The sequence below is a fragment of the Neltuma alba genome, unplaced genomic scaffold, assembly GCF_004799145.2.
Source record: "Neltuma alba isolate B1F8T4 unplaced genomic scaffold, ASM479914v2 tig00012557_pilon, whole genome shotgun sequence".
Taxonomy (NCBI): Eukaryota; Viridiplantae; Streptophyta; class Magnoliopsida; order Fabales; family Fabaceae; genus Neltuma; species Neltuma alba.
In genome coordinates, this window is record NW_021637014.1 from 38,722 (window position 1) to 64,775 (window position 26,054).

Sequence of the window (26,054 nt, forward strand, 5' to 3'; positions counted from 1 at the left end):
TAGGATCAAAATAAAAGTTAAACAGGATCATTAAGGATAAGAGGTAGCATATCATAAAATTATTTTTAAAATCATAATTTTGACTCCATTCAAACGTTCCACGAATTTGTTCCGGAGCCCCAGGGCGCTGTATACCTTTTTTTAAGACCAGGGGTGCTGTATACTTTTCCAGAAACTGCAACAAATACACCGGGCGCGTTTGAGTTCTTCCCCCCGGCTTTTGAGTTAGTTTTTAAAAAATAATTCTACCGTACAATAAGGAAAGACTTTGGGCTTATTTCGATCTATAATGTGTAGGTATTTATAAGCATTTTCGCAGGACAACACTCTCATCATATAACCATAATGCTAATAGAGTGTTTGGATAGAAATTAAACTATAGTTTTAAAAATATTTTTACTGTATATAAAGTAAATATGTGAGGGAGTTTTTTTTTTTTTTTTTTTTTTAACAGAACTCAAACACCCTCTAGTATAGTTATGTTGGTATTTAGTTAGGTTTCTTAAGTCCGCCAGACACTAACAGGAGTTGGATCTAGTGGAAGGGATTAGTCCCTCATAACGTGGCGAACCAAGGTTTGAATTCCTACTGAGAGAGGTGCCAACATTTAGTGCCCGATAGTACCTCGAATAAGATTACCTCCAATAGAGGATACCTATGCTTTAGCAAAAAAAAAAAAGGTCCGCCAGCCTTAATTTTCTTTATTTTTTTTTTTAAAAACATTTTTTCCTTTATGGGAATCAATATTTCATACTAATAAATACAACCAGGACAACAAAAACCTATAGTCAAATAAAAATCATCCCAAAATATTAAACTTGATCATAAATCCATAACAATTTCTAATAATATTAAATAACAATAAAAAACAACATTTTAAATTACAAAATATTTTTAAAAATATTCACCTTCAGGTAGTCTACCCACTTGGTCTCGAACTCACTCCAATTTGACTAGTTAGCCAGGTTCAATCTAGTTCATTTTTATCACATTGTTTATTTGAATTAAACTGGACTGGATTAAAACACCTCAAGTTAGATTGAACTAGATTAGACCATTGGGTTCTTACACATCCTTAATTAGATGGACTATAAAATGCTTTAGTGCATTAGTTACACTTGGAAAAATATTTTAGATGGCCACTGATATATCTTAACCTTATACTCCTCCGGTCCTTATTATAAAACCCAATTTGACTTTTTATTTGGTCCTAATTATAAGACCCAATCCATTTTCTCTCTTATATTTATGCATTTTTTTTCAAGATAATCCTTCTAATAATGATAGTTTTAGCCAATATACTTAATTAGCAAGGATATTTTAGGAATAACAACACTTATTTATTATAAATAACCAACTTAACTTACTTCCTTAATCTCCTCAAATAAGTCAATTGGTTCTTATAATTAGGACCGGAGGAGTATTTAAATATGTATGAGTAGTTGTAATTAATATTAAATAATTCAATCATAAATCCTAAAATAAGACAAGTTGCAAATTAGAAAATAAAAAGAAATTTAAAGGTGCGCTTGTTTGCGTAAAGTTATGCCTGTTAAAAAGGTGAGAGCACAAAGGTTGTAAAAGGCGACCGCAGTTTAGGTGGCGCGACATGGCAACATGGGATTGGAAAGATGCGGAAGCGTGGGACGAATAAGCAAAGAGTAGCACAAAGAGAGAGAGAGAGAGGGGAGAATAATCGAGCAAGAACCCTACTAACTACTGAGGAAAATAAATAAATAAGCAATCAAACAAGAAGAAAGTGAGTTGGTTAGGTACGAAACATTTGGCAATGCCGGATATTATCAGTGCAGGTACAACTCAAATAATGTCAGTCCAAAAAAAAAAAACTCAAATAATGGAATGAAATAAAACAAAATGTTATTCTACTGAAAATTCAACTAGTAATTAAATTAATTGAGAGAATGTCCCAGAGTTAGTGATTTAGGTTCTGTTTGCCATTACGATTGAAATCACTTATAAGCAAATTTTACGCAAGTCAAGGCAAAACTCTTTTCACATGCTTACTTAATATTCCGTAATCATACTTATAAACTGTTCTAAATGGGTCCTTAATCATAGTTAAATTGAAGTAAATCCAATTATGGTTGAAATATGAACAATACTTATATTAAGTGATTTATATTTAATATGTCAAGTTCTCCAATTATACATGAAAATAACTTGACTTAAGTTTTTCCTTAAAATATACAAAAATATATATAATAATACACTTAAAAGTGCTGTAACATTTAAATAAAAAAGATATTAATTCATAAATAGATAAAAACATTATATATAAGTCACATATACTTTAACAAATAAGAGTTATTGAAGCACAAATATTAATTTAACCAAAAAAAAATCAAAGAAAATGTTGTAAATCCCATGCAAAACTCAACTTGGTCCATTCGTCCAAAACTTTTGATTAGATACTAGTCCTTTTTTTTCAAAGACAGCCTTTGTATTTCTAAAAAAAAATATTTATATAAAATATAAACTTTATAAGTAATCGTATTATTTATAAATTATACATATGCAGATTAAAGGAAGTTTATAAATGGGTAACTCATTATTCATCCTTGCAATTCGCGCGTGAAATCTCAAACATGATTCTTTTGGACATTAATTAATTTTGAGAACCGAAGGCAGAAAAAAGAGGGAAAAAAATTTACGGATTATTGTAAAGCTCTTATAAAGTTATTATTCTGGACCTTTTGCTTTTCATCAGATAAGGATAAAATATTACTATAAAGCTATGTCAGGCTTGCAGGCCCTCGTCCTTCAAATGCAGACAGATCCCCCACCCCATTGGCGGCTCGTGAACATCAGAACACGGGAAAAAAAAACACGTTTTTGGCCAATTTGAAAAAAAGAATTATTAAGATTTTATATTTTTTCCTCCACATTTTTTTTAAACATTTATCCGAAAGAGTAGGAATAAGTAGGAATAATGCTGTTAGATAGTTTTTAATTCGGAATTAGGTATAAGGATAATACCGACTTTATCTTACACTTTCTATCCATATGAATGACGTGGCATTCAAATAATAGGCAGTGATAATTTCTCCATCCTTTAACCTTTTGGATTAATGCGATTATTACAAAACTGAATCATCGGTCAATTCCATATTAGTTCTGCCTGTTAAGGGTTAGGCATTAATCCGTATTTATTACTATTTAATAAATTTACTAAGATCCTATTAATCCAGAAGGTTTTATTAAAAGTTTGTCAACTTGGGTTGTGGATGATTGATTCGTACGGTGAACGGGATATGGAAATCAATGATAATAATTGTCCTAAATGCGGTAAAGTCAGCCTGGGAGGAAGTATAAACTATAAATTCATTTTTACCCAAAAAAAGAAGAAGAAAAAAGATAAAAATATATTTTTACTTTTTTAAGTTTATACATGGTTTGCGCTTGCTTGCTTGAGTCTTTTAACACTAGCACGATGAGTTTGAAATGATGAATTTTTGAGTCAAGTATTTAAGAAATGTTTTGTCAACATTTGAAATTTCAATATCAACGTATTTAATACGTGAGGGTTAAATAAAAAAGCACTTTATAAAATTAAGAGACTAAAATTAAAATAAAAATTTAAGTGAGCATTTTTTTGGGTGATATTTACGTGAGCATTCTTGGCCAGAGAAATATAACACGAGCAATCAATATAAATTTATTGCAGTAAATGTGACAAATTAAATTCATTGATAATATGAAATTCTTTTAAAAATTGAGTGATAAATTTATACATGAAATATTTAAGACATACTACCTCCGGTCCTAATTATAAGAGCCAGTTGACTAATTTGAAGAGATTAAGGAAGTAAGTTGAGTTCGTTATTTGTCCTAAATAGGTATTGTCTTTCCTAAAATATCCTTGCTAATTAATGTATTGACTAGAACTATCATTATTAGAAGGGCTACTTTGAAAAAAAAATATAAATAAGATAGACAAAGTAGATTGCGGTCTTATATTTATGACCAAAATAAAAATCAAACAAAGTTTTATATTAAGGACCAAAGGTAGTATATATGCATTAAATAAATAAGCCTTTTTGTTTCCCTGTGCTCTTTTTTTTTTTTTTTTTACCTTGTTTCCCTGTACTCTGAACAATAAAGTATCCCAATAATCCAATAAGCACATGCATGCATGAAGACATTATTGCATTAAAAGAAATTAACAGATTCAATTCAGGAAATAGATAGCAAGTACAATAAGACAAAATGGTTTTTTTTTTAATTGAAAGAAAATTATGACAGCCTATGTTCTGTCAGAAATCAGAAGAACACAAGACGGCAAGGGCAATTGCGGAAATAAAATGCTTCATGAAAATGCTGGGCACTATGAATACTGTGATAGAAATATCTTAGCATCCTGAAAAATATTAAGGTTTCAGCGGATAAGCCAAGTAAAATATTTTTTATGAATATTAATAGAATGTGACAAAAATTACAAAAAGAAAAATAGTCAATAAGTTTTGTCCCCTAAAAAACTAAATTTGAGGGGGAGCCAATAAGAGCACCGTAGAGGAGATTTTGGCCCCCCTCCTCTTCAATTTTGCCAAATGAGGGAGATTTCTCTCTACAATCAAGCATTTATGTATTCGATTTTTCAATAATATGCATTTATTTATAAATAAAGTAATATTCAGTATCTTAATCTTATTTTTTAGGTGTACATGTTATATTTTTGGTGCATCCGGTATCTTGATTTTATTTTTTCATTTTTACTGAACACCCTAATTGTATTTATGGTCTATCATATTTGATGCATTATAAATAAAATTATGGCATTGGAAGTAAAATTAAAAAAAAAAGCGTTGGGTGCAAAATAAATTAATATGTGGGTAGTAGGCGCCACTTTAGCTTGTATTTATTTATAGAAAGAATGGTAAAAAAAAAATTTCTGCGGCCCACATCTTATTTATTTATTTTTCAAGAAAGGAAAAACAAGGAGAAAATAAAAAAAAAACAGTTGAATTTTAAAATTTTAAATCAGAAATTATTATAAAAATATATTGTTATTTGCTTTTTAATATAGTCATTTTTTAATATAGTAGTTAATACCGATTTAAAATTTTAAAATTCAACAATTGGGCGGGCTCGACCAGAAATGCTAGGCTTGCGCAGAAGATCCCAAAAGCTTCGCGGGGACTACTTTACGACGACAGACAACCACTCATGGGGAGTTTACTGCACAAGGCCCCTGCAGAGGAAAAGCTTTATCCCTCATTTTTTTTAGGATTTTACCAAAAACAAAACCTGCCATTGGGCAAAATACTAGTTCATGGTCACTGAGATCTTAGTCCAGTTAGTAATAATTAAGGGAAAAAAAAGACTAAATACTAAACCAATCGAGATAATGATTTAAAAGTAAATAGGTTAGATTATAATCAACTTAAAGTTAAACCAATCATATAAAATAACATAATTTAATTAAAAATAATAAAATATAGTACTCCTCCGGTCCTTAATATAGGACCCAATTGTTGAGTTGATTTTGATCCTAAATATAAGACTCATTTCTCATATTTATCAATTTTCTCTAAATTGCCCTTATAGATACTTCATCAACTATAATTAAGTAGAAGAGGGAGAGAAGGTATTAAGAAAGATGATTATGGTATTTTAGAAGAAATGTGTCACATTTCTTATAGTTAACTAACTTATCTAACTTCCTTAATCTAATCAAATTAGTTAAATGAGTCTTATATTAAGGACAGGAGGAATACATTGAAACGGGTGGTATATTTATCTCTCTTGCGGCCGTCTCTGTTTTTTTTTTTTAACCAACCTTTTGTAAGGGTAACTGTAAAGTATCTAGAAATCTGCGGGTTAAAAAAAAAAAAAAGCACCTAGAAATCTAGAATCCTCATCCTCATTATTGCAATGTTTTTAACTTTTCTTTTCTCGGTACATATATTCCCCAGACCAGAGCCTTCAAATTGCTCGCATGGAGGCCATAAAAAATCCATCACGACTCAGATTCGATCCAGCAGGATTGTCTCTTCAGTATAAAAGGGAAGCATCCAATGCACACAGTGAAACCAGCCGCCCTCACCCTTCCCCTTCTTCCTTCTTTCTTTCAGCCATTAATCCTTTTCCTCATCCACAATCCCACGTGCTTTCTTCTTCATACCTGCACCGCCTAACCACCTGTGCTCCTTTTTTGTTTTTACTGCCTTTGTTGTCATATTCGTATGCTGATTCTCTGTCTTCTTCGTCCCTTCTTCTTTCACTCCTTTCTGGCTTTTTCCTTCACCGAGAACAAAACATTGTAATGTTCTCTGATTACTGACTTTTTCATCCATGGCTCCTGTTGTTGATACTCCATTGGGCATTCTCAATGCTGCATTCTTCATCGCTATATTGATATGGATTTTGGTTGATAGTTTGAGGGAAAGTAGGCGTAGCGATGTTGTATATCTGAAACACGTACCCAAACGATTCGTTGTTTTCTCCACAATCACGCTTGTGTTTCATGTTATTCTTTCTGTTTTGAACTTTGCTTTTGCCTTTCATGAATATTGGAGGGAGAAAATCGTGTCGTATTACTCTGTTTCGTTGGCTCTCACTTGGATTTTAGCGACCTTGGGTTCGGTGTACTCCATGAAGAGCATACGCCGAGAAAACAAAACGTGGCCTCTCGTTTTGATTCTCTGGTGGTTCTTCGCCACTGTGTTGGATTTAATCTTCGTTTCTGTGAAACTCTTCAAGAATTTCAAATCCTTGGATCTGTCTTTCTTTTTGTTAGAGGAAAACGTGGTGGATTTCGTTTCCTTTCCTCTTTTGTTACTTCTCTGGTTCAATGCTCTGCCTTCTGTATGGACGAGGAAACGCAGTGAATCTGAACAAGTGTTGCTTCAAAAGAAGGACGGCGGCGAAGAAGAAGAACAAGAAGATAAGGAAGCATTTATAAATGCTGGAATATGGAGCAAGCTCACGTTTCAATGGCTGAATCCTATTTTCAGGAGAGGTCAGATTCAGAAACTTGACCTTCCTCATATCCCTTCAGTTCCTCAATCTGAAACTGCAGAATATGCTTCTTCCATGCTCGAAGATTCACTCCGAAAACGAAAACTCGAAAACGGTTCACTGACGAAAGCTATTGCTCATTCTATCTGGAAATCCTTGACCTTGAACGCAGTTTTCGCAGGTAATTTTCATTCTAACTGGAAATATAATTTTTAGTCCTTGAATTATACATGTTTTTAACTTTTCTGTTCTTTGATCTAAGAAATATATAAAATTTAATCCGTGACCATAGCATATTTTTTAATCACCACACACTAGTCTCTCAAGGATTAAAATATTGAAAAAAATAAGGCGAATCTATATAAACAGTACATGTAAAATTAATAAGAAGCCATGGAAAAAAAATTCAAAAAACAAACATTTTTCCTCGTCGTCCTTATTTCATTTTTAGAGTTTGTCAGAATCATCATTTGATTATTTACTAATTTATCAATGATATTTAATTTATTTGGGGGCAGGTGTCAACACCATGGCCTCTTACATGGGTCCCTTGTTGATCACAAACTTCGTGAATTTCTTATCGGGAAATTATAATGATTCAAGCATCCACTACGGACTAATTCTTGCGTTCATTTTCTTCCTGGCGAAGACTCTGGAATCGTTAACTCAAAGACAATGGTACTTTGGGGCTCAGCGAATAGGAATTCAAGTCCGTGCAGCTCTCACAGGTCTGATATACAACAAATCACTATCGATCAAGTGTGGTGGACCAACACATGGTAAAATCATAAACTTAATCAGTGTGGATGTTGAAAGGATTGGAGATTTCTGCTGGTTCATTCATGGAGTATGGTTGCTTCCAGTTCAGGTTGTGTTGGCCTTGGTTATCTTGTACAGGAATTTAGGATTCACACCCTCCGTCGCGGCATTTGCTGTCACTGTTTTGGTCATGGTGTGCAATACTCCCATGGCTAATATGCAGGAAAATCTTCACTCCAAGATTATGGAAGCTAAAGATTCGAGGATTAAAGCGACTTCAGAGATACTAAAGAACGTGAGAATTTTGAAATTGCATTCATGGGAGTCCACATTTCTGAAGAGGCTCCATCAGCTTAGGGAAATTGAGAAGAACTGGCTTAAGAAATATCTGTATACTTGCTCAGCAGTGACGTTTCTGTTTTGGACATCACCAACTCTTGTTTCTGTGGTCACTTTTGGTGTCTGTATAATGGTGAAAACAGAATTAACATCAGCCACAGTACTCTCAGCTCTAGCAACTTTTCGCATCTTACAAGAACCAATCTACAACTTACCTGAGCTTGTCTCCATGATAGCTCAAACGAAAGTGTCCCTTGATCGAATCCAAGAATTCATTAAAGAAGAGGATAAAATGCAATTCATGACTAAGCCTACATTGAAACCTTCTGATATTGCCATTGAAATTAAAACAGGCGAATACTCATGGGAAGCTGATGATCAATACTACAAGAAACCGACCATTCAAATTACAGAGAAGTTGAAAATAGAGAAAGGTCAAAAGGTAGCAATATGTGGGTCGGTGGGGTCTGGCAAATCAAGCCTCCTATGCTGTATGCTTGGTGAGATTCCGAGGATTTCAGGCCCAGGAATTGAAGTACATGGAAGTAGAAGTTATGTTCCCCAAAGTCCTTGGATTCAATCGGGGACTGTGAGAGAAAATATATTGTTTGGCAGGAAAATGAACAAGGGCTTGTACGAGAATGTCCTGGAATGCTGTGCATTGCACCAGGATATCAATCAATGGGAAGATGGAGATTTGACCATGGTAGGGGAGAGCGGCGTAAACTTAAGTGGAGGCCAAAAACAGAGAATTCAACTGGCAAGGGCTGTTTACAATGATTCTGATATTTATTTCCTGGATGACCCTTTCAGTGCCGTTGATGCTCATACTGGAACGCATTTGTTTAAGGTAAATACTACTTACTTTCCACTAATAAAAATACTTGTAACTTTGAAGCTTCTTTTTTCATTTGTACATTTTTAGACACACATACACACGCAAAGAGGGACTTCAATGAATTTGGGATGTTGTGCAGAAATGTCTCCTGAAACTCCTATCTGAGAAAACAGTTGTTTACGCTACCCATCAGCTGGAATTTTTGGGAGCTGCTGATCTTGTCTTGGTGAGCTACTCAGCATTTGTCTTTCCCTGAAGAAAGTGTTATATGTTTCTGACCTCTCACCGTCCCTATACTTTTTGGTAGGTAATGAAAGATGGGAAAATAGCTGGGTCCGCAAAGTATGAAGACCTGATAGCATGCCACACTTGCGAGCTTGTTGACCAAATGGCTGCTCATAAGGAAACAATCAAACAAATTAGACCGTGCTGCGAGTATAAATCCTTATCCAAGAACTGTACACCATGCCAAATACAGCAAATAAAAGTAGCTGAAACAAACCTTGAAGAAAACAGGAAAGAGTTGGAGAGAACCAAAGAAGAGAAAGCAGAGACGGGTCGAGTTGATTGGAGTGTTTACTCAACCTTCGTCACGTTTGCTTATAAAGGCGCATTTGTTCCCATTATTCTCTTATGCCAAATTCTCTTTCAAGGAATGCAAATTGGAAGCAATTATTGGATTGCTTGGGCGGCAGAACAAAGAGGCAGTGTTAGTAAAGAAATGCTTATAGGGACCTTTGTTTTGCTATCTGGTGGCAGTTCCATCTTCATACTAGGAAGGGCTATTTTCATGGCAAAAATTGCTGTAGAGACAGCTCAACGTCTTTACCAACAAATGATTACATCGGTTTTCAGAGCTCCCGTTTCTTTTTTCGATACCACCCCGTCAAGCAGAATCTTGAATAGGGTCAGTTTCCATTAATATTATGAACTTGCTAGTTATTTACTTCCTTTGGCATATATTAATTCTTGTAATTTGTTTTAATATTTCTCTTTTTTATTGCAGTGTTCCACAGATCAAAGTACAGTGGACACAGATATACCGTACAGATTAGCAGGACTAGTATTTGCACTTATCCAGTTGTTGAGTATCATCGTCCTGATGTCCCAGGTTGCTTGGCAAGTCATTCTTTTCTTTCTTGTCGTGCTTGCGATCTCCATCTGGTATCAGGTAAAATATATCAACCTTTTCATCTGAATTCAAGGTAGATAATGAGGAAGCCACCTCTATGGTCAAATTCTCTCTTCAGGGAGGAATTATGAATCTTTGCAGGCTTATTACATTACTACTGCCAGAGAATTGGCCAGGATGGTAGGAATAAGGAAGGCTCCAATCTTGCATCACTTCTCAGAATCAATTGCTGGGGTGGCCACAATCCGTTGTTTCAATCAACAGAAAAGATTTTATGGGAAAGTTATGGCTCTAATTGATGATTATTCTCGTGTGGCATTTCATAATTATGCCACCATGGAATGGTTATCTATTAGGATAAACTTTCTCTTTAATCTGGTCTTCTTCTTCGTTCTCATCATCTTGGTTACACTGCCAAGGTCTGCCATTGATCCCAGTAAGCTCCTCCTCCATCTACTTAGCAGTTTCATGTATCAGATAAACAATCTATTATCTGAATTCTCAATAATGAACTCTTCAGGAGGACAACATTTTCATTTTATGTTTAATCTTGCGTTAATGTGATGTTTGTCAAATAACAATTGCTTTGTCTAATTTTCAGGCTTGGCAGGTCTGGTAGCTGCTTATGGTTTGAACTTGAGTGTTCTTCAGGCTTGGGTGATATGGAACCTCTGCAATGTGGAAAACAAAATGATATCAGTGGAGAGAATACTGCAATTCACTAAGATACCAAGTGAAGCTCCATTGATAATTCAAGATTGCAGACCCCAAATAGAGTGGCCTACGGAGGGAAAAATTGAACTTCACAATCTCCATATTCAGTATGATCCTGCAGCTCCTATGGTTCTCAAAGGTGTCACTTGCACATTTCCAGGACACAAGAAGATTGGAGTTGTAGGGAGGACAGGAAGTGGAAAATCCACCTTAGTGCAAGCTCTCTTCCGTGTGGTGGAGCCTTCAGTAGGGTGGATACTTATTGATAGTTTGGATATTTGCAAGATTGGGCTAAAGGATTTGAGATCCAGGCTTGGCATAATTCCTCAGGATCCTACCTTGTTTCAAGGTACTGTAAGGAACAACTTGGATCCTCTAGAGCAACACTCAGATCAAGAACTTTGGGAGGTTAGCATCAAAAGAACTCTTTCTTAAAAATGTTAATTTCTATATATCTTCTTGGGGGGAAAAAAAATCTATATATCTCAGTGCTAAGAAGACTTGACTGTCCAGGTTCTCCGTAAGTGCCATCTTGCTGATATAGTTAGGAAGGACCCAAGGCTTCTTGACGCATCAGGTATAAATATATGCACGTGATATCTGTATTCATCCGCATTTCCTACACACATAAGACTAAATGTAAATGGCGCATTAATAGAGATTAAAAGAAAACATTGGATGAGTGTAATGATAAGATGTCAAGTCTATGAACATTTACGTTCTCTTGTGTTATTTCCTTCCAAATGCATGAATGAATAAATGTAAAGGATCCAATCTAATATATATATATATATGAAACATAATACACCCCCTTATCAATTTGAAATTTAATTGAATTCGAACAATGCTGCAGTGGCCGAGAATGGAGAGAATTGGAGTGTTGGACAAAGGCAACTTGTTTGTCTTGCCAGGCTGCTATTGAAGAAAAGAAGAATTTTGGTTCTTGATGAAGCTACTGCATCGATTGACACGACGACTGATAATTTAATTCAAAAGACTATCAGAGAAGAGACAAGTGAATGCACGGTCATTACAGTAGCACACAGGATTCCTACAGTTATTGATAATGACCTTGTATTGGTTCTCGATGAAGGTATTTGAAGATTCATTGTGTCCAAATAAGAAATTAGGGAAGAACATGTATCTTTTTAATATATCATATCATTCCTTGAGTGCTAATATTCTGATATGTGCAGGGAGGATTGCAGAGTTTGATCACCCAGCTAAGCTACTAGAGAACAATTCATCATCATTCTCAAAGCTAGTATCAGAATTTTTGAGGAGATCAACTCAGAGTGATTGCCAAAATGACACAATGTGAAGACACTAACAGAGAGGAAGTTCTGAATAAGTCGCAACCAAAACTCAACCGTACATAACAAAAGGGTAGATTGCCGAGCATCTTAAGTTCTGGCATTAGGTAGATGCTCAAAGTCACTTGATTCATTCATCACATTAGGGAAGTTAGGATGAATAACTCAATATCGACTGGGGATTCTGACTTTGACATGAGTCACTTGCTTTTCTTGTGTCTCAATCCTGATAAATATTGTAACTTAATGGAATCTGCTGTTAACAACAGTCTCTTAGTAATCTCAATGACAGATGAAGATGTAACTCTTGGTTCAATTGATAGGATTGAAGGTCTAATTTTCTTTACGATGATCATCTGATCAAGCATGCAATAATTAGTAGGGCCTTTTCACCAAGACAATAAATTTCCGTGCAGCTAACCAAAAAGTACTAAGCATCAATACATTAAGACTATAACTATTATTTGTCTATTTGATATAACTATTTTATCCTTTTCTCAAACTCCTAGTAATTTTAAAAATTAAATGGTTATATTGTTATGTTTAAAAGATGTGTTGGTTGAGATGATAAGTAGCAATGGCCCCCTTAAGAAAAACACAAATACATATTTTAAGAAGCACATTTGTCAGTAGAGAATGTAATCTGTCTTGGATATCTAACCCATGTTAGAGGGCCAGGTATAGGAAAGACATCAGATATGGGTGATGGGGTCTTCCTGTTGTGCCCCCAAAAAAAAAAAAAATCTAACTTCTAAACTACTTATAGTTGAGAGAGACTAAAAAAGGGTACTTATAATAATAATATAAAAAAAAACCAGAGAGATGTTATAACTTACACTTGTTACTCAACTTATTATATTCCTTGTTGAGTTGGACTGTGCTTTGTATAAATGCCATAAAAGGATTGGTCCAATGCATGCATGTATTTTAAAATTACTGTTTTATAAACATATACCCGTTTTTTTGGGCACATTTCTTTACTAGTCTTCATTTTTCATTTCAATGCTTATAACATATAAATATGCATAATATATAGCTTAGAACTATTACCTAAATTTTAAGTTTTTTTTTTTTTTTAAATCCTGATTCTCCCCAATTTTTGACTAGCCGTTAGGCCGGTCCTCATCTAGCTTACTCCATTTATTTTTATTTATTAGTTGTCTTCTAAAAGCTTTTTATGTTCCTATTTATAAGTTATTTTATAAAATCTATGTAATTAATATTTTTTAATATTGCCCTTGATATAGATATTGTTGAGTGATTATGGTGGAGACAGGGATTACAAAAATTGAATAAAATTATGGTAGTATTTATTGAATTTAATTAAAGGATTTTTAAAATAATTACGATAGTTTTAAGAACATATACTATTTTTAAATAATTTTCTTGAGTTCTGTAAATAATTAAACTTAAACATAAAAATGGAGGGGGTATTAGGCAATGCACTTGTCCCAGCCATCCTCCGTGGATACGCAAGAGTCGTGGAAGTTTTTAACTTTTTATACAACCAACTAAATGTTATATTACCTCCGGTACTTAACATAAGAGCTAGTTGACTAATTTAAGTAAATTAAAAAAATTTGTTCAATTAGTTATTTGTAATAAATATATGTTACCTTCCCTAAAATACTTTTGCTAATCATATGTTTTAGTTAGAATTACTATTTGATAGAATCTTTAATATGCGTTACTACTACAAGAACTTCTTTTTTTTAAATGACTAAATATAAAAGACAAAATGGATTAGAGTCTTATATTTATGATCAAACTGAATGTTATACTAACTCTTATATTAAGGATATGAGGCAGTAGCAATATTATTATATAAAATTATTGACAATATAATAAAGTATTTGTTAGATTTTTGGAATAAGAGACATGATTTTGTTGAAGAGCAGAGATGGGAATTAAAGAAATATTCTTTTTATATTCGTATGAACTGGGTATTATATGAAAGCAAATCCTTATAATCTCTCCATATTAATGCTGACTACCGTAAATTAATTCCTTTTTCTAGCCATTATAGTAAATTAATTCTTGATGATTGCATTTTCTAATGTATAGTTAATAATAGGGAAATTCTCTTTGGATCTTAGGTGGATATTCATTATGAATAATTGATAATTAAACCTTCGAAAATGTGTTGTGTAATAACCTAAGGGAACAAAAATTAGTGGGAAATAAATTATAATTAAGCTTAAGACTTGGGGAAAATACAAAGGCATTGGCTTGATTGAACCAATTTTATATAACTACATGATTGAGTTAGATTTGATCATTTTCGAGTCCAATACGGATAACTTTCCCAAAAATATGTTTTCTACGTTCACACATATTCAAATTTAAGACCTCATGTTTAAACAATCAAAGTTTCTTTCACTAATTAAGATCAGGGCTTGGGTTTTCTCCCTTTCCTATCATTCTTAGGATTAAAAAAAATGGATGGTTAAAATTTAGTTTTTTTAATGAAATTATTAGTATAAATACAAATAAATTTGAACTATTAAAAATCTGATCTACACAATTCGTAATTGTAACTGAAGGAAAGACAAGAAAAAATCAGAGAGAGGAGAGAGAAATATACCGGGTCGGTTTTAGTTTGTGATACTGATAGCTCACGCAGTACCGAGACTATTAGAGCCTTGGCAAGAATGGCATAGCAGATGCATCAGAGAGAGGAGAAGAGATAACCAAAAAGCTTAACAGTTGGGGTGAAGAGAAATGAGTTGAGACACCTTCTATTTATAGGGTCTAGGTGACCCTTCTTTTAGGAGGGTGCAATCTCCCATACTTATTGTGGGATAATATTCTGATTCTTCAATCAACAATCAATGTCTGATTGATTTCTCTTCAATCAATCAAGTCTTTAATGCTGCATTGAATATTTTCAAATTAGTCAATTATTGCCTCTGATTTGTGATTGTTAGAGAGATTCTCTTCTCTTAGATCAAGTAGTTCGGCCCGTTAAAGGCTAACATGGGCCAAATGTCTACAATCTCCTACTCACACTTAATAGGTTGACCATTGTGCAATTCTCCTATCCTTCTCATTTCATACTTGGTGCTTTGTTGTGACTGCATGGGCATGAGTCTTCAACTTTGGATGCTTGTTCACTAGAAGCTCTTAAGGCTGAGCCAATACACAAGGACATCCCAAGCATGTTTGGATACTGCCTTGAATGCCCCAGATTTACCCTTACATTTTTCTTATGATGCGTCTAATCCCTCTCGAGTCAAGTTCATCTAACTCAGATTGCCTACTTTTATATGTAGCATCCACATGTGTAAATTGTTCAAATTTCTTACAAGAGACATGTCTCAGATACTAGTATATAGCCATTACTCAAGTAAAGCTTTGTCGCTTTCTTGGTATTTACTTGTTAGACTAGATCTCTCATGATCACAGGGTGCAAGCCAAGATAGCAAGCACTAGGTTGTCTCTTCATGATACCGTCTAAGTCTTAAGGGCGTCATAAAAGGTTTATTCTTTTTAGGGACTCACGTTGGAGTGGGACAAGGGATCTTCCCAGTTACAGTTAATAGAAACACATGTAGTATGAATTGCATGTCATAATGTTCGTCTTAATCTATTAAAAGCGAGCGTCATTTTTTCTTTATTGTCATTGTGCAGACTTTAGTTCTAGGCACACTTAGTGCCTAAACTACAACTTTTCGCTTGACGAATTACAATGTCTTTCAAGATGAGTTCTTTATTTGGCCAACAAGTTTCATGAACTATGTGACTATTCATGATTCCACCTATGCCACATGCAAGTCTCATCTCAAGTCTAGTTGAGGTCACATATGTGCAGTGATACTTCTCAACCGTTCCATAATTCTTACTATATGATTGGCATCATGCAATGTCTCATCTTTTGTGTTCCTCATGAATGTTTAAAGGTGTATACAGATGTGAGAAAGTCAACCTTATCCTGTACAACACTATAAGCGTTGTATACCACTGAATGATTTTGAAAAGGGAGTGCGTAACTTTATTGAATGAAACAAGATTCAATACATCAGGTTCTACACATGCTTATAGCCTTTACATGTTTAATGAAAAGGTCTCTAGCTATAGGCTTTGTAAGGGGATCAGTTATTATCTTTTGAGTGGAAACGTTTGAATAGTGACTTGTTTCTTATCAATCATATCTCTTAAAAAAATGATATTTAATGTCTATGTGCTTAGTCTTGTTGTGATATTTTGGGTCCTTAGCATAAGCTATTGCTGCTTGGCTATCACAATTGCGTTGTTTGTTGCTAATTGCTCTAAGAACCTCTTAAGCCATATAGCTTCTTGCACAGTGGCAGAACACACCACATATTCTGCTTCCATGAAAGATAAACACACACATGTCTGTTTCTTACTTCTTCAGGAAATTGCTTTATTACCCAGGAGGAATGCTTATCTTGAAGTATAGTGGCGCTCATTGAGATCTTTAGCCCACCTAGCATCTAAGAATCCTTCCAAGTGCATGTTATTACTGTCATAGCACAACTCGTAGTCCATGGTTCCTTTTAGGTAACTCATGATTCTCTTTGCGGCTTCTCAGTGTTTCACACTCAAGTTTTACTAGAAACATCTTATAAGTCTAACTGTAAAACATATGCCTGGTCTTGTACAAATCATTACATACATCAAACTACCAACTACACTTGAGTATGGGAATCTTCTCATGTGCTATATATCAGATTCTTTTATAGGCTACATATCTTTAGTTAGGTTATATCCCTTAATAACAGGGGTATCCATAGGTTTACAGTCTCTCATGTTGAATCGTTCAAGGATTTTAGTTATATATATTTTTTGGAGATAAAGACTAACTTTTTTGTGCGATCCCTCTTTATCTTGACTCCTAAGATATATTCTGCTTCACTTATGTCTTTTATTTCAAAATTCAAAGAGATTGGGCCTAAGTCTGTCCTTTATGGTTGGACTACTTCATCCAAGAGAAGTGAATCTTTCCAATCAAGAAAATCAGCCATAAATTAGAGGAAATAATTGACTGATTGGGGAATATTTAATCAAGTATTAAGGACTTGATTAATTAGAGATAAATCAATCAGACATTGATTGTTGATTGTGGAATCAGAATATTATCTTACAATAAATGATTGGGATCACACCTTCCTGAAATAAGGGTCACCCAAACCCTATAAATAGGAAGTGTCTCAGCTAATTTCTCTTCACCCCAACTGTTGAGCATTCTAGTTATCTCTTCTCTCTTCGGTGCATCTACTGTGCCATTTTTCTAAGGCTCTAGTAGTCTTGGTACTACATGAGCTATCAGCATCATCACCTGGAATTGACCTGATATGTTTTCTCTCTCCTCCCTTTGATTATTTCTTGTATTTCCTTTATTGGCATTAGAGCCTACCTGTTCCTATGGTTATGTTTCTTTCACACGTGATTTTGTTTTCTTCCACTGTCTATGCTTTTTTTTTATATGTTATATATGCATTTTTTCTTCACAATGTGTGCTACTTCTAAAAGAAATAGGTTTTCCTTTTTTTTGCACGTGTTTTTTTTGTTTTGCTTTTTTTAAGAATTGAACACTTTGTTATTTTGGCGAAGGCTGTGTCTTTGGTTTCTTGAAGTTTTTTCCTCTCAAAATTCGTATTGTTTCAAAATGCAAATGGCTTCATATAAAAGGTTAAAATTTTCAAATGTTTTTTTAAAAGAAGAGGATAAAGCTTTCTTTTAAACCTAAAGAGAGAACATTTTATAATGTTCTTCCCAGTAAAAACGCTGCCCCTTGTGTTTTTGAATCAATGGCTACAATGTTCATGGAGGTGAGTTTTTGGGTCTTTAAAATCAAGTCCTTTTGTGTGAACAAAGAGTGTAGACATGTAGTTCATGAAAAGATGATCCTAACAACACCAAAAAACATGTCAAATAGATGTCGGATGAGGGAGAAACAAAAGAGAGAAGGTGGTTGGTCGCGATGGACTTATCGGACCTCTAATCGGGTTAGGGCAACCTAGTTGGAGGTAGAAGATGACCTAAGGGACCTAAAATGACTCTGTTTTGAGGCACCCCTAAGCACTATGCTTCACTAAGTGGAATGTAGTGTATTGGGCTAATTGGCCTAGTCATTCCTTTAAAAAAATGTTTTTGAAAAAAGGGGGGGGACAGTTAGACTTGGATCCGGGGGTGTTAAAAGAAGAGTTTTTTTTCTTCTAAAAAAAAAAGAGGAGGAGGAGGTAGGTCCAGAAGCTTAGGCAGTACATAAGGCCTACCCCTAAGCCTATTGGTCAACATAAAAACACTAATACACTCGTGATGACATATGGAGTCCAACAGAATGCTGCCCAAAAGCAATAGAGGCCTAAAAGATGGTACATGGATATCTGCGCCACCCCTTAAGAGTGGGATTTGCTATAGCTTTCCATTTTTCATGAATTTTTTATTCCTAGGCTTTTTAGGGGCTTGTGAGGGCATGTGGGAAGTCTTATTTGAGCACAGTTTGATCCAAAAATTCCCTAAGTTCATGAGCTTCATATTAATATGAATTTTTGGATATTTTTACAAATAATGTGTGTTTTTATTACATTTTTATGCCTTTTGACTATTTTTTTTGGGGGGGCTTTCACCTCATTTTTTCTCCAAGAAAAATTTTCTAATTAAAAATTTTAATGTAATTAATGAGTTATAAGTAAGTCATGGCAAGTCACGACTACGAGACTTTCCTCTCTTATTCTTCGTTGTTTGATAATGAAATTCAAAATATGAAAAGTAGAGAAGCATGGAGTATCAACATAGGGTGAAGGCTCTGTCTACTCAAGGCTCCAGTATCCTAAATGATATAAAAGGTGATGAGGAGGAAACCCTTGCTCGTTAAGGCTATCAATGAAGAGGTGGACGGAGAAACTAACAAGAAGTTGATTAGGAAAGTGGAAAAGAGGGATGCTCGTGACAGTAAATATGTGGGAAATCTGCATGATGCCTTACATCGATACACCTCAAGTATCATAACCCATAACGATACTGTGTTTTATGCAAATATGATAATATAATATTATAAAGCGCTTGTTAGACGTGGCAACAATTTCCCCACAAGTTTTTGGAAGGACGTTTTAAACGTGCACCTGGAAAACATTTTTGTGGAACACAAAGAGACCTTGTTCTATCATACTTTTGAGCTTTAAATCATGATTATGCTTATTAGTTTCTTTTTAAAAGTTGTTATGGTTTTTTTAGACCTTTTGAAAATACGAACCATATTGCAATTGTTTGACAATTTTGATGAATAATATTTTGTTTTTTAATTGCTTTAATTGAGTGGGAGCTACTTTTAGATTGTGAAATCCACAAGCTTCAATAAGGAGATAAGTTTGAACAAACTAACTGTGAGAAGATGAGAAGGGAACCTACATGAGTGAGATGAGAGCCAACCCAGTTAACTCCTAATTGTAAAATTGGCAATCTTTTCATCCAATTACTCTTGTTCTTGTTTGGACATTAAATTGTTATTGTATATCATTATTTTAAATGCATAATTGTTTATGTAAAAGTAATATATCCTAAATGGCCACAAAGTTCATAATAGCTGAGTTGAACAAAGGTTATAAGCTGAATGGATATAATTACAACATGTGGCACCAGAAAATCTCTTATGACCTGGAGGAGCAAGAGATTATAGATATCCTATCAACTATGCTTGAGCAACTTGACATTGGAGCATCACAAAGGGAGCAAGAGGCATATACTGCCTATAAACAAAAGAGTAGTCTTACTCGGGTGATGATGCTAAGTGCCATGGCAGACGACATTATGTGTGAGTTCGAAGATTGTGCAACTTTCCAAGCCATATGGATAGCCTTAAAGGATAAGTTTGATGGCACTTCTACTACTAAACCAAGAAGGCTCACCGTTAAGTTTGACACTTACAAGTATAGTGTTTAAAACCAAACCAAACTAGCCAATTCTGACCAAAAACTGGCAAACTGACCATTTGTCTGATTTGGTTCCCTCCCTAAACCAACATGGACTACCTAAAATTAGTATGGCCTGGTGGCAACTAGTGTAACCCACCAAGTTAGGTGAGTTACTCAGGTTAACTTTTTGAGGTACTAAAAAAAATAGAGGGCGGGGTAGACGAAGAGAGAAGAAAAGTGAGAAAGGAAAATGAAAGAAAGAGTAAGCCACAAGAGCCAATATTGATGATGCATCTACATTTGGGGAGGACAACAAGCTGTGGTATCAAAATGGTGGATTCTGATGATAGAAGTGAAGATTGAAGAGTTAGCGATGGTGATTGATGAATGAAAGAGGTAGCGCATGATAGATGATGAACCTTGATTTTGGATGTAGATTTTCTTTTGTAGGAGGGGAGGTTTATGTTTAACTTGAGGATTTGAAGAATGGTGATTTGACAATAGAGTGCGAGTGAAATGATTTAATGGCATTAGGAAGAAAGAAAATATGACAAAAGGACAACAGAGGGCACATGAATGAGAGAGAAATGATGAGGAAAATGCATTTATATTCTAGTAATAAAATAATTTGAATTTACAATTTTATTAGTAAATATTTTTACACATTTCAATTTAATTAAATTATTTTAATTACCACCAGTTTGACCCCAAGCTAACCTTGATCTAACTCACTGACCCTTAACCTACTGCTTCGACTAGTTCATACACTAGTCTGGTTTTTAGTACATTTCTGACAAGTTGAGGCCTAACACACCAATTATGTAACACTTGAGAGACATGTGAAACATGATTCAAGAGCTGGGAGCATAAGATTATTCTGATCTTCTAATTGCATACTCTTTGTGATGAGTAGCAGGTTCATGCTACATAAGATCATTCCCAACTAGTTGGGAGCATATGAAGTCAACCTCACAAACAATGAGAGCATAACAACCTTTGTGGATGTGACATGCCACATAGAACTTAAGGATGAAAGGCTGGAGGCTACAAAGTCCACCAACCAAGCATACTTAACTGAAGGCAAGAAGGGTTCATCCTCCAAATGTCAAACACAAAAGTGCAAAGGTCCCAATAAAAAAGCAAATAGGGCCCTAAGGCCCAGAAAGAAAAGAAAATATTTAAGAAAGGCAAGAAGCATATCAAGGAGAAACTTGACTTGGTAAAAGTCAAGTGCTATGCTTGCCACAAGAAGGGATACTTTACCAAAGACTACCCTGAGTAGAAGGTATTAGCTTTAAACCCTTTGTATTTTTTATGTTTCTAGTACTTCTTTTATAGTAAAAGTTAATCCTATATGGGTTATAGAGTCAAGTGTAACAGATTATGGAAACTTCATAAATTTTCATTTGCTACTAAGTAAGAGCATATGGCTTTACATTGGAAATAACACAAGGGTAGAAGTAAAAGGGATTGGCACCTGCAAGTTGACCTATAAAGAAGACGAACCCTGGTCTTAGAGGAAGTTCTCTACGCTCTAGATATTTGGCGAAATCTTGTCTCTGTCATGTCTTTAACTAAGTTTTATTTTGCTATTCACTTTCATAATTATGTTGTTGACATTAAACATGGGACCAAATTTATCGAATTTGGTTATACTTTGGATAGATTTTTTGTTTTGGAAAATTTTAGTGATAATTTCAATTCTAGTTCTTACTATGTTGTTACTTCTTACATGAACTATTATGTATGGCATGCTAGACTTAGATAATTGGTTAAGAATGTATAATCAAACTAGAAAATGAGGGTATGCTGAAAAATGTATCTAAAGAATAAATGTCCCTGTGTGAGCATTGCCTAGTCGGTAAAGCCATAAAGAAGCCTTTTGGAAAGGCATCTAGAGCAGAGTATGCTTTGTAGTTAGTGCACTCTGACATTTGTGGACCTATGAGTATGAGGGCAAAGCATGGAGCTTGGTATTTCATTACCTTCATCAATGATTTCTCGCAATATAGGTATATCTGCTTGATCTCACACAAGTGAAAGGCCTTAGAATGTTTCAGAAAATACCTTAACCTTGTAGAGAATTAGTTGGGTTGCAAAGTCAAGTCCTTAAGAATTGACAGGGGTAGAGAGTATCTATCTGACCAATTCAAGGAACTCTGTGATAACAAAGGAATAATTAGGCAATTAACTATTTCTTGCACCCCACAACAAAATAGCGTTGTTAAGAGAAGAAATGAAACTCTTCTTGATATGGTTAGGTCCATAATGGCTCAAGTAGAACTTCCAATCTCATATTGGGAAGAAGCAATTTTAAATACTGCTTTTATACTTAACCATCTACCCTCAAAATTAGTCACCTCAGTTATAATATCCTAATATTTTAATATATATATATATATATATATAATAGAGTCAACTTTCCACCTAATTTGGTGGAAAGTTGAAATTTGAAGGTTGAAAATTGGGAGAGAGTGGAAAATGGGTAGCGTGTAGAAAGGAGGAGGAAGACTTAGGGGAGGAGGAGTTAATGCAAGGAGGAAAATTTGTGACGGGCGGTTGGAATTGTAGAATAAAAGAGAGTAGGAGGCAGAAGGCGAGAGTGCGTGAGACAAGGAGAGAAAGAGAGAGAATTAGAGACAGAGAGAACAAGAGAGGAGCAGAGAAGTTTTGACACTTTGAAGAGTAACACAAGCTTTAGGGATAATTTAGGTACATGAAATTACTTCTTTTCATCAAACTTTCTTCATGAATATTTCCTATATTTTATGCTTCCTAATGACAGTATTACTATAGTGTTTAGAGAAAATTTTGAAACTTATATATGATGTAAATATGGGGTTTTGGTAAAAGATGATCATGAAAATTTAGAGGTAAATGAGTTGTTAATTTTAATCGGTTAGATTTGTCCATTTGTTGGTTTTAATGCTTAAATGAATTTTCCTAGTTGAAAAATTTGTTATATATGATTATATTATATTTTTACCGATTAAAATTAAGTTAAATAATTTATTTGGGTACTTTGACATATTATTAAGATTTTAATTGGTTTAGTTTTATTTATCGGGTAATTGGAGATTTTAAAATAATTATTTTAGCTAAAAAGTTTATTATTCATGAATATATATATATATATGATAGTTATATCATTAAAGTTTTGACTAGATTATTTATTTATAAATATTTGAAATATTATTAAATTTTTGATAGTTTGATTTTGAGGTTTAAACTGAAAATGAGATTTTTAGAATTTAGAACATAAAAATTTTATATTTGAAAATGTTGGAAAATTCTTTTTATTAAAGTAAATAATTTGGGGGTTGTAAATAAATAATTTGGCTTTTAGGAAATTTTAAGTTATACTTAATTTTGGGTTATGAGAGCTGCGAGAATTTAAAATAAAAATTAAATTAAATTAGAAATTTAACTAATATAGAGAAGTTTAATTAATTATCTTATATTAATATGTTGTTATTAATTGTGTAGATTAATTATTAGTTGAGCAAATGATTGACTTTGTGGTAATTCTTTTTATTGCTTTGGTGAGAGGTAACCATTTTCCACTTGTTATATGTGCTAATATGTTGTTTGTGAGTATTTGGCTATTTTAGAATAGTATTTGTTATTTGGAACTCGGGTAGATATATTATAACTTTTGAGCTATAAAAATTGTCTTGTGGGATTTTTGGAATTGTGATGGAGAAGTTTGGAAAGATATATCATTTATATCTTATGGATTACACTGAAAAAAGATTGAGATATTTTTGTTATATTGTGAATGATTGGTTGTTATTTGGATTTTGGATTGAACCATATCCTACCACGTAGTAAGGCCGCCATTGGTGCACATTGGTTGGCTTCTTCCTTCAACCCCTATAGTGAGAGACAGGCCTATATGTCTGATTGATCCCCCATAGTGATGGATAGACTTATATGGCTTGTGTGTTAGCTCCCAAAGTGAGGTTGGGATGATTGAAATTATATGTTGATGGATATATTTATATTTCTCAAGAATTATTAACTGTCCCACTTGACACCTCACGAGTACATGTTAGTATGTATGATGAGTTGGAAAGTTGGTTACTGAGGCGTTTGTCTCATCCTGTGGTTTTTAGTATCTTCAGGTGATAGTTCAGGTAGCGGCCCATCAGGGAAGGCTCCGGAAACATAGCATGTTGTTATAGCTTATATAGCCTCTCGACTTTTGTTTTATGCGCTGATTTGTTATATACTGCCACATAGGGCCCATATACTCTAATACTGTAAACTAATATTTTTAATTACTACTATTTGATATGGGGGTCGTTAGAAGGCCAGAGATATTTAGGACTTTGTGTATTACGCTCCTTTGATAGTGTTGACTTTTGACTAATGGGTTCCATGACTTATATTAAAATGATTCATCAGTTCATGTGTTTGAAAGTATAAGTTTGGTTTGGACTAATAGTTGAATGATATTTCTACACTTCATAAGTCCAAGGCCCAAGTTAATGATCAATGTTGCTCGTAATATAAGTTTATTTCTTTTAACCATGATAGTGATTTTAAAATTTGAAGGTTTCTTTTTTATCATGGTTAATCATTCAACTAAATTATTGGATTTAATCTAAAAATGGTTTTGAAAGTACGGTTGTCACATCAGTGCCCTGTAAGCTCTGGACAAAACACAATCCAGACCTGAGTGTCTTAAGACCTTATGGATGTGCTACATATGTTCATGACTCCTAGTCCAAATTTTCACCAACTAAGACATACCCTTTTGGCCACATCATCATTTTGTCTATAGCTCATAAGGACAAGGAGTCATGAATATATGCAGCACATCTTGAAAGTCTTAGGACACTCGGTCTGGCTTTTGTTTTATACATAGCTTTTAAGATGTTGGGATGACTGATTTTGAGGGCACATGGTTAAGTATAAAAGTAGCATTTGAAAGCGCTTCTCCCCAGTACGAGATTAGTAGTTTTGCTTGAGTCATCATGGACCTAACCATGTCGAGAAGAGTTCAACTTTTTCTTTAGAAAAGTGTCCCTTCTTGTGACAAGCATAGTATTTGACTTTTGCCAAGTCAAGTTTCTTTTTGGTAGGTCTCTTGTTTTTCTTGAAGGTTTTCTTGCTTTTCTGGGACTTTGTGCCCCTTTTTACTTTTTGTTGGGACCTCTTCTCTTTTGTGTTTGATGTTTAGAAGATAAACCCTCCTTGTCTTTAGGTTGGCAAACTTCACAGCCTTCAGCCTTTCATCGTCAAGTTTGATATTGTCTGCCATATTTGTGAAGGTCATTATGGTCTCACTTTGAGTGAGGTTAATCTTCATGTGCTCTAAGCTAGTGAGAGTGATCTTATGATGGCTTGAACCTACTACTCATCAGAAAGGGCATGCCTTACCTTTTTCGGCTCTCAAATCATGTTTGACATGTGTCTCGAATGTTTCCTAACTAGTATTTTAAACCTCAACTTATAAGTGTCAAACTTGATGGTGAGCTTTCACAGTTTGTTGGTAGAAGTGCCATCAAACTTATCCTTCAAGGCCATCCATATGGCTTGGGCAATCTCATAATCTTCAAATTCACACATAATGTTGTCCTTAATGTTACTTAGTATGGTCACTCAAGCAAGTTCTTTCGTTTCTAGGTAGTATATGCCTCTTGCTCCTTTCATGATGCTGCAACATCAAGTTGTTATAGCATAGTTTGATAGGATGTCCATAATGTCTTGTTCCTTTAGGAGATAGGAGACTTTATGGTGCCACATACCATAATTGTCTCCATTCAGCTTATCGCCTTTGTTCAGCTTAGCTATTATATATGGACTTTGTGGCCATTTGGGATATATTACAATTATAGTATACAATAAAAATTCAATGTTCAAACAAAAACAATAGTAACTGGATAAAAAGATTGCCAATTTCGCAATCAAGAGTCAACTGTGTTGGCTTCCATCTCACTCATGTTGGTTTGCTTCTTATCTTCTCACGATTGGTTTGTTTGAACTTATCTCCTTGTTTGAGCATGTGGATTTCACAATCCGAAAGTAGCTCTCACTCAATTAAAGCAATTAAAAGACAAAATATTATTCATCAAAATTGTCAAACAATTATAGTAAGG

At 34.2% G+C, this 26,054-nt stretch overlaps 1 protein-coding gene and 1 long non-coding RNA gene across 2 annotated transcripts; one reads left to right on the plus strand and one right to left on the minus strand.

The window, feature by feature from the left end:
* Window positions 1-928: 928 nt before the first annotated feature.
* LOC114728574 (uncharacterized) lies at window positions 929-24,244 on the minus strand. The gene is made up of 3 exons (XR_003738676.1): window positions 24,118-24,244; window positions 16,834-16,836; window positions 929-938 (listed from the first exon to the last, which is right to left on the minus strand). It is a non-coding gene; the product is annotated as an uncharacterized LOC114728574 (long non-coding RNA).
* On the plus strand, window positions 6,437-12,183 carry LOC114728573 (putative ABC transporter C family member 15). The gene is made up of 10 exons (XM_028915481.1): window positions 6,437-7,159; window positions 7,497-8,926; window positions 9,054-9,140; window positions 9,222-9,821; window positions 9,921-10,085; window positions 10,188-10,482; window positions 10,648-11,168; window positions 11,274-11,337; window positions 11,614-11,853; window positions 11,957-12,183. Exons 1-10 carry the CDS (start codon window positions 6,613-6,615, stop codon window positions 12,079-12,081), a joined length of 4,074 nt encoding a protein of 1,357 aa, XP_028771314.1. The 5' UTR covers window positions 6,437-6,612; the 3' UTR covers window positions 12,082-12,183.
* Window positions 24,245-26,054: the final 1,810 nt, after the last annotated feature.

Bases quoted from the DNA above. Each gene is read 5' to 3' on its own strand.
- LOC114728573 (XM_028915481.1), top strand. From the start codon at position 6,613: ATGAAGAGCATACGCCGAGAAAACAAAACGTGGCCTCTCGTTTTGATT. The intron at 8,927-9,053 runs GTAAATACTACT...GATGTTGTGCAG, and splicing joins CTGGAACGCATTTGTTTAAG to AAATGTCTCCTGAAACTCCT. The intron at 11,338-11,613 runs GTATAAATATAT...ACAATGCTGCAG, and splicing joins AAGGCTTCTTGACGCATCAG to TGGCCGAGAATGGAGAGAAT.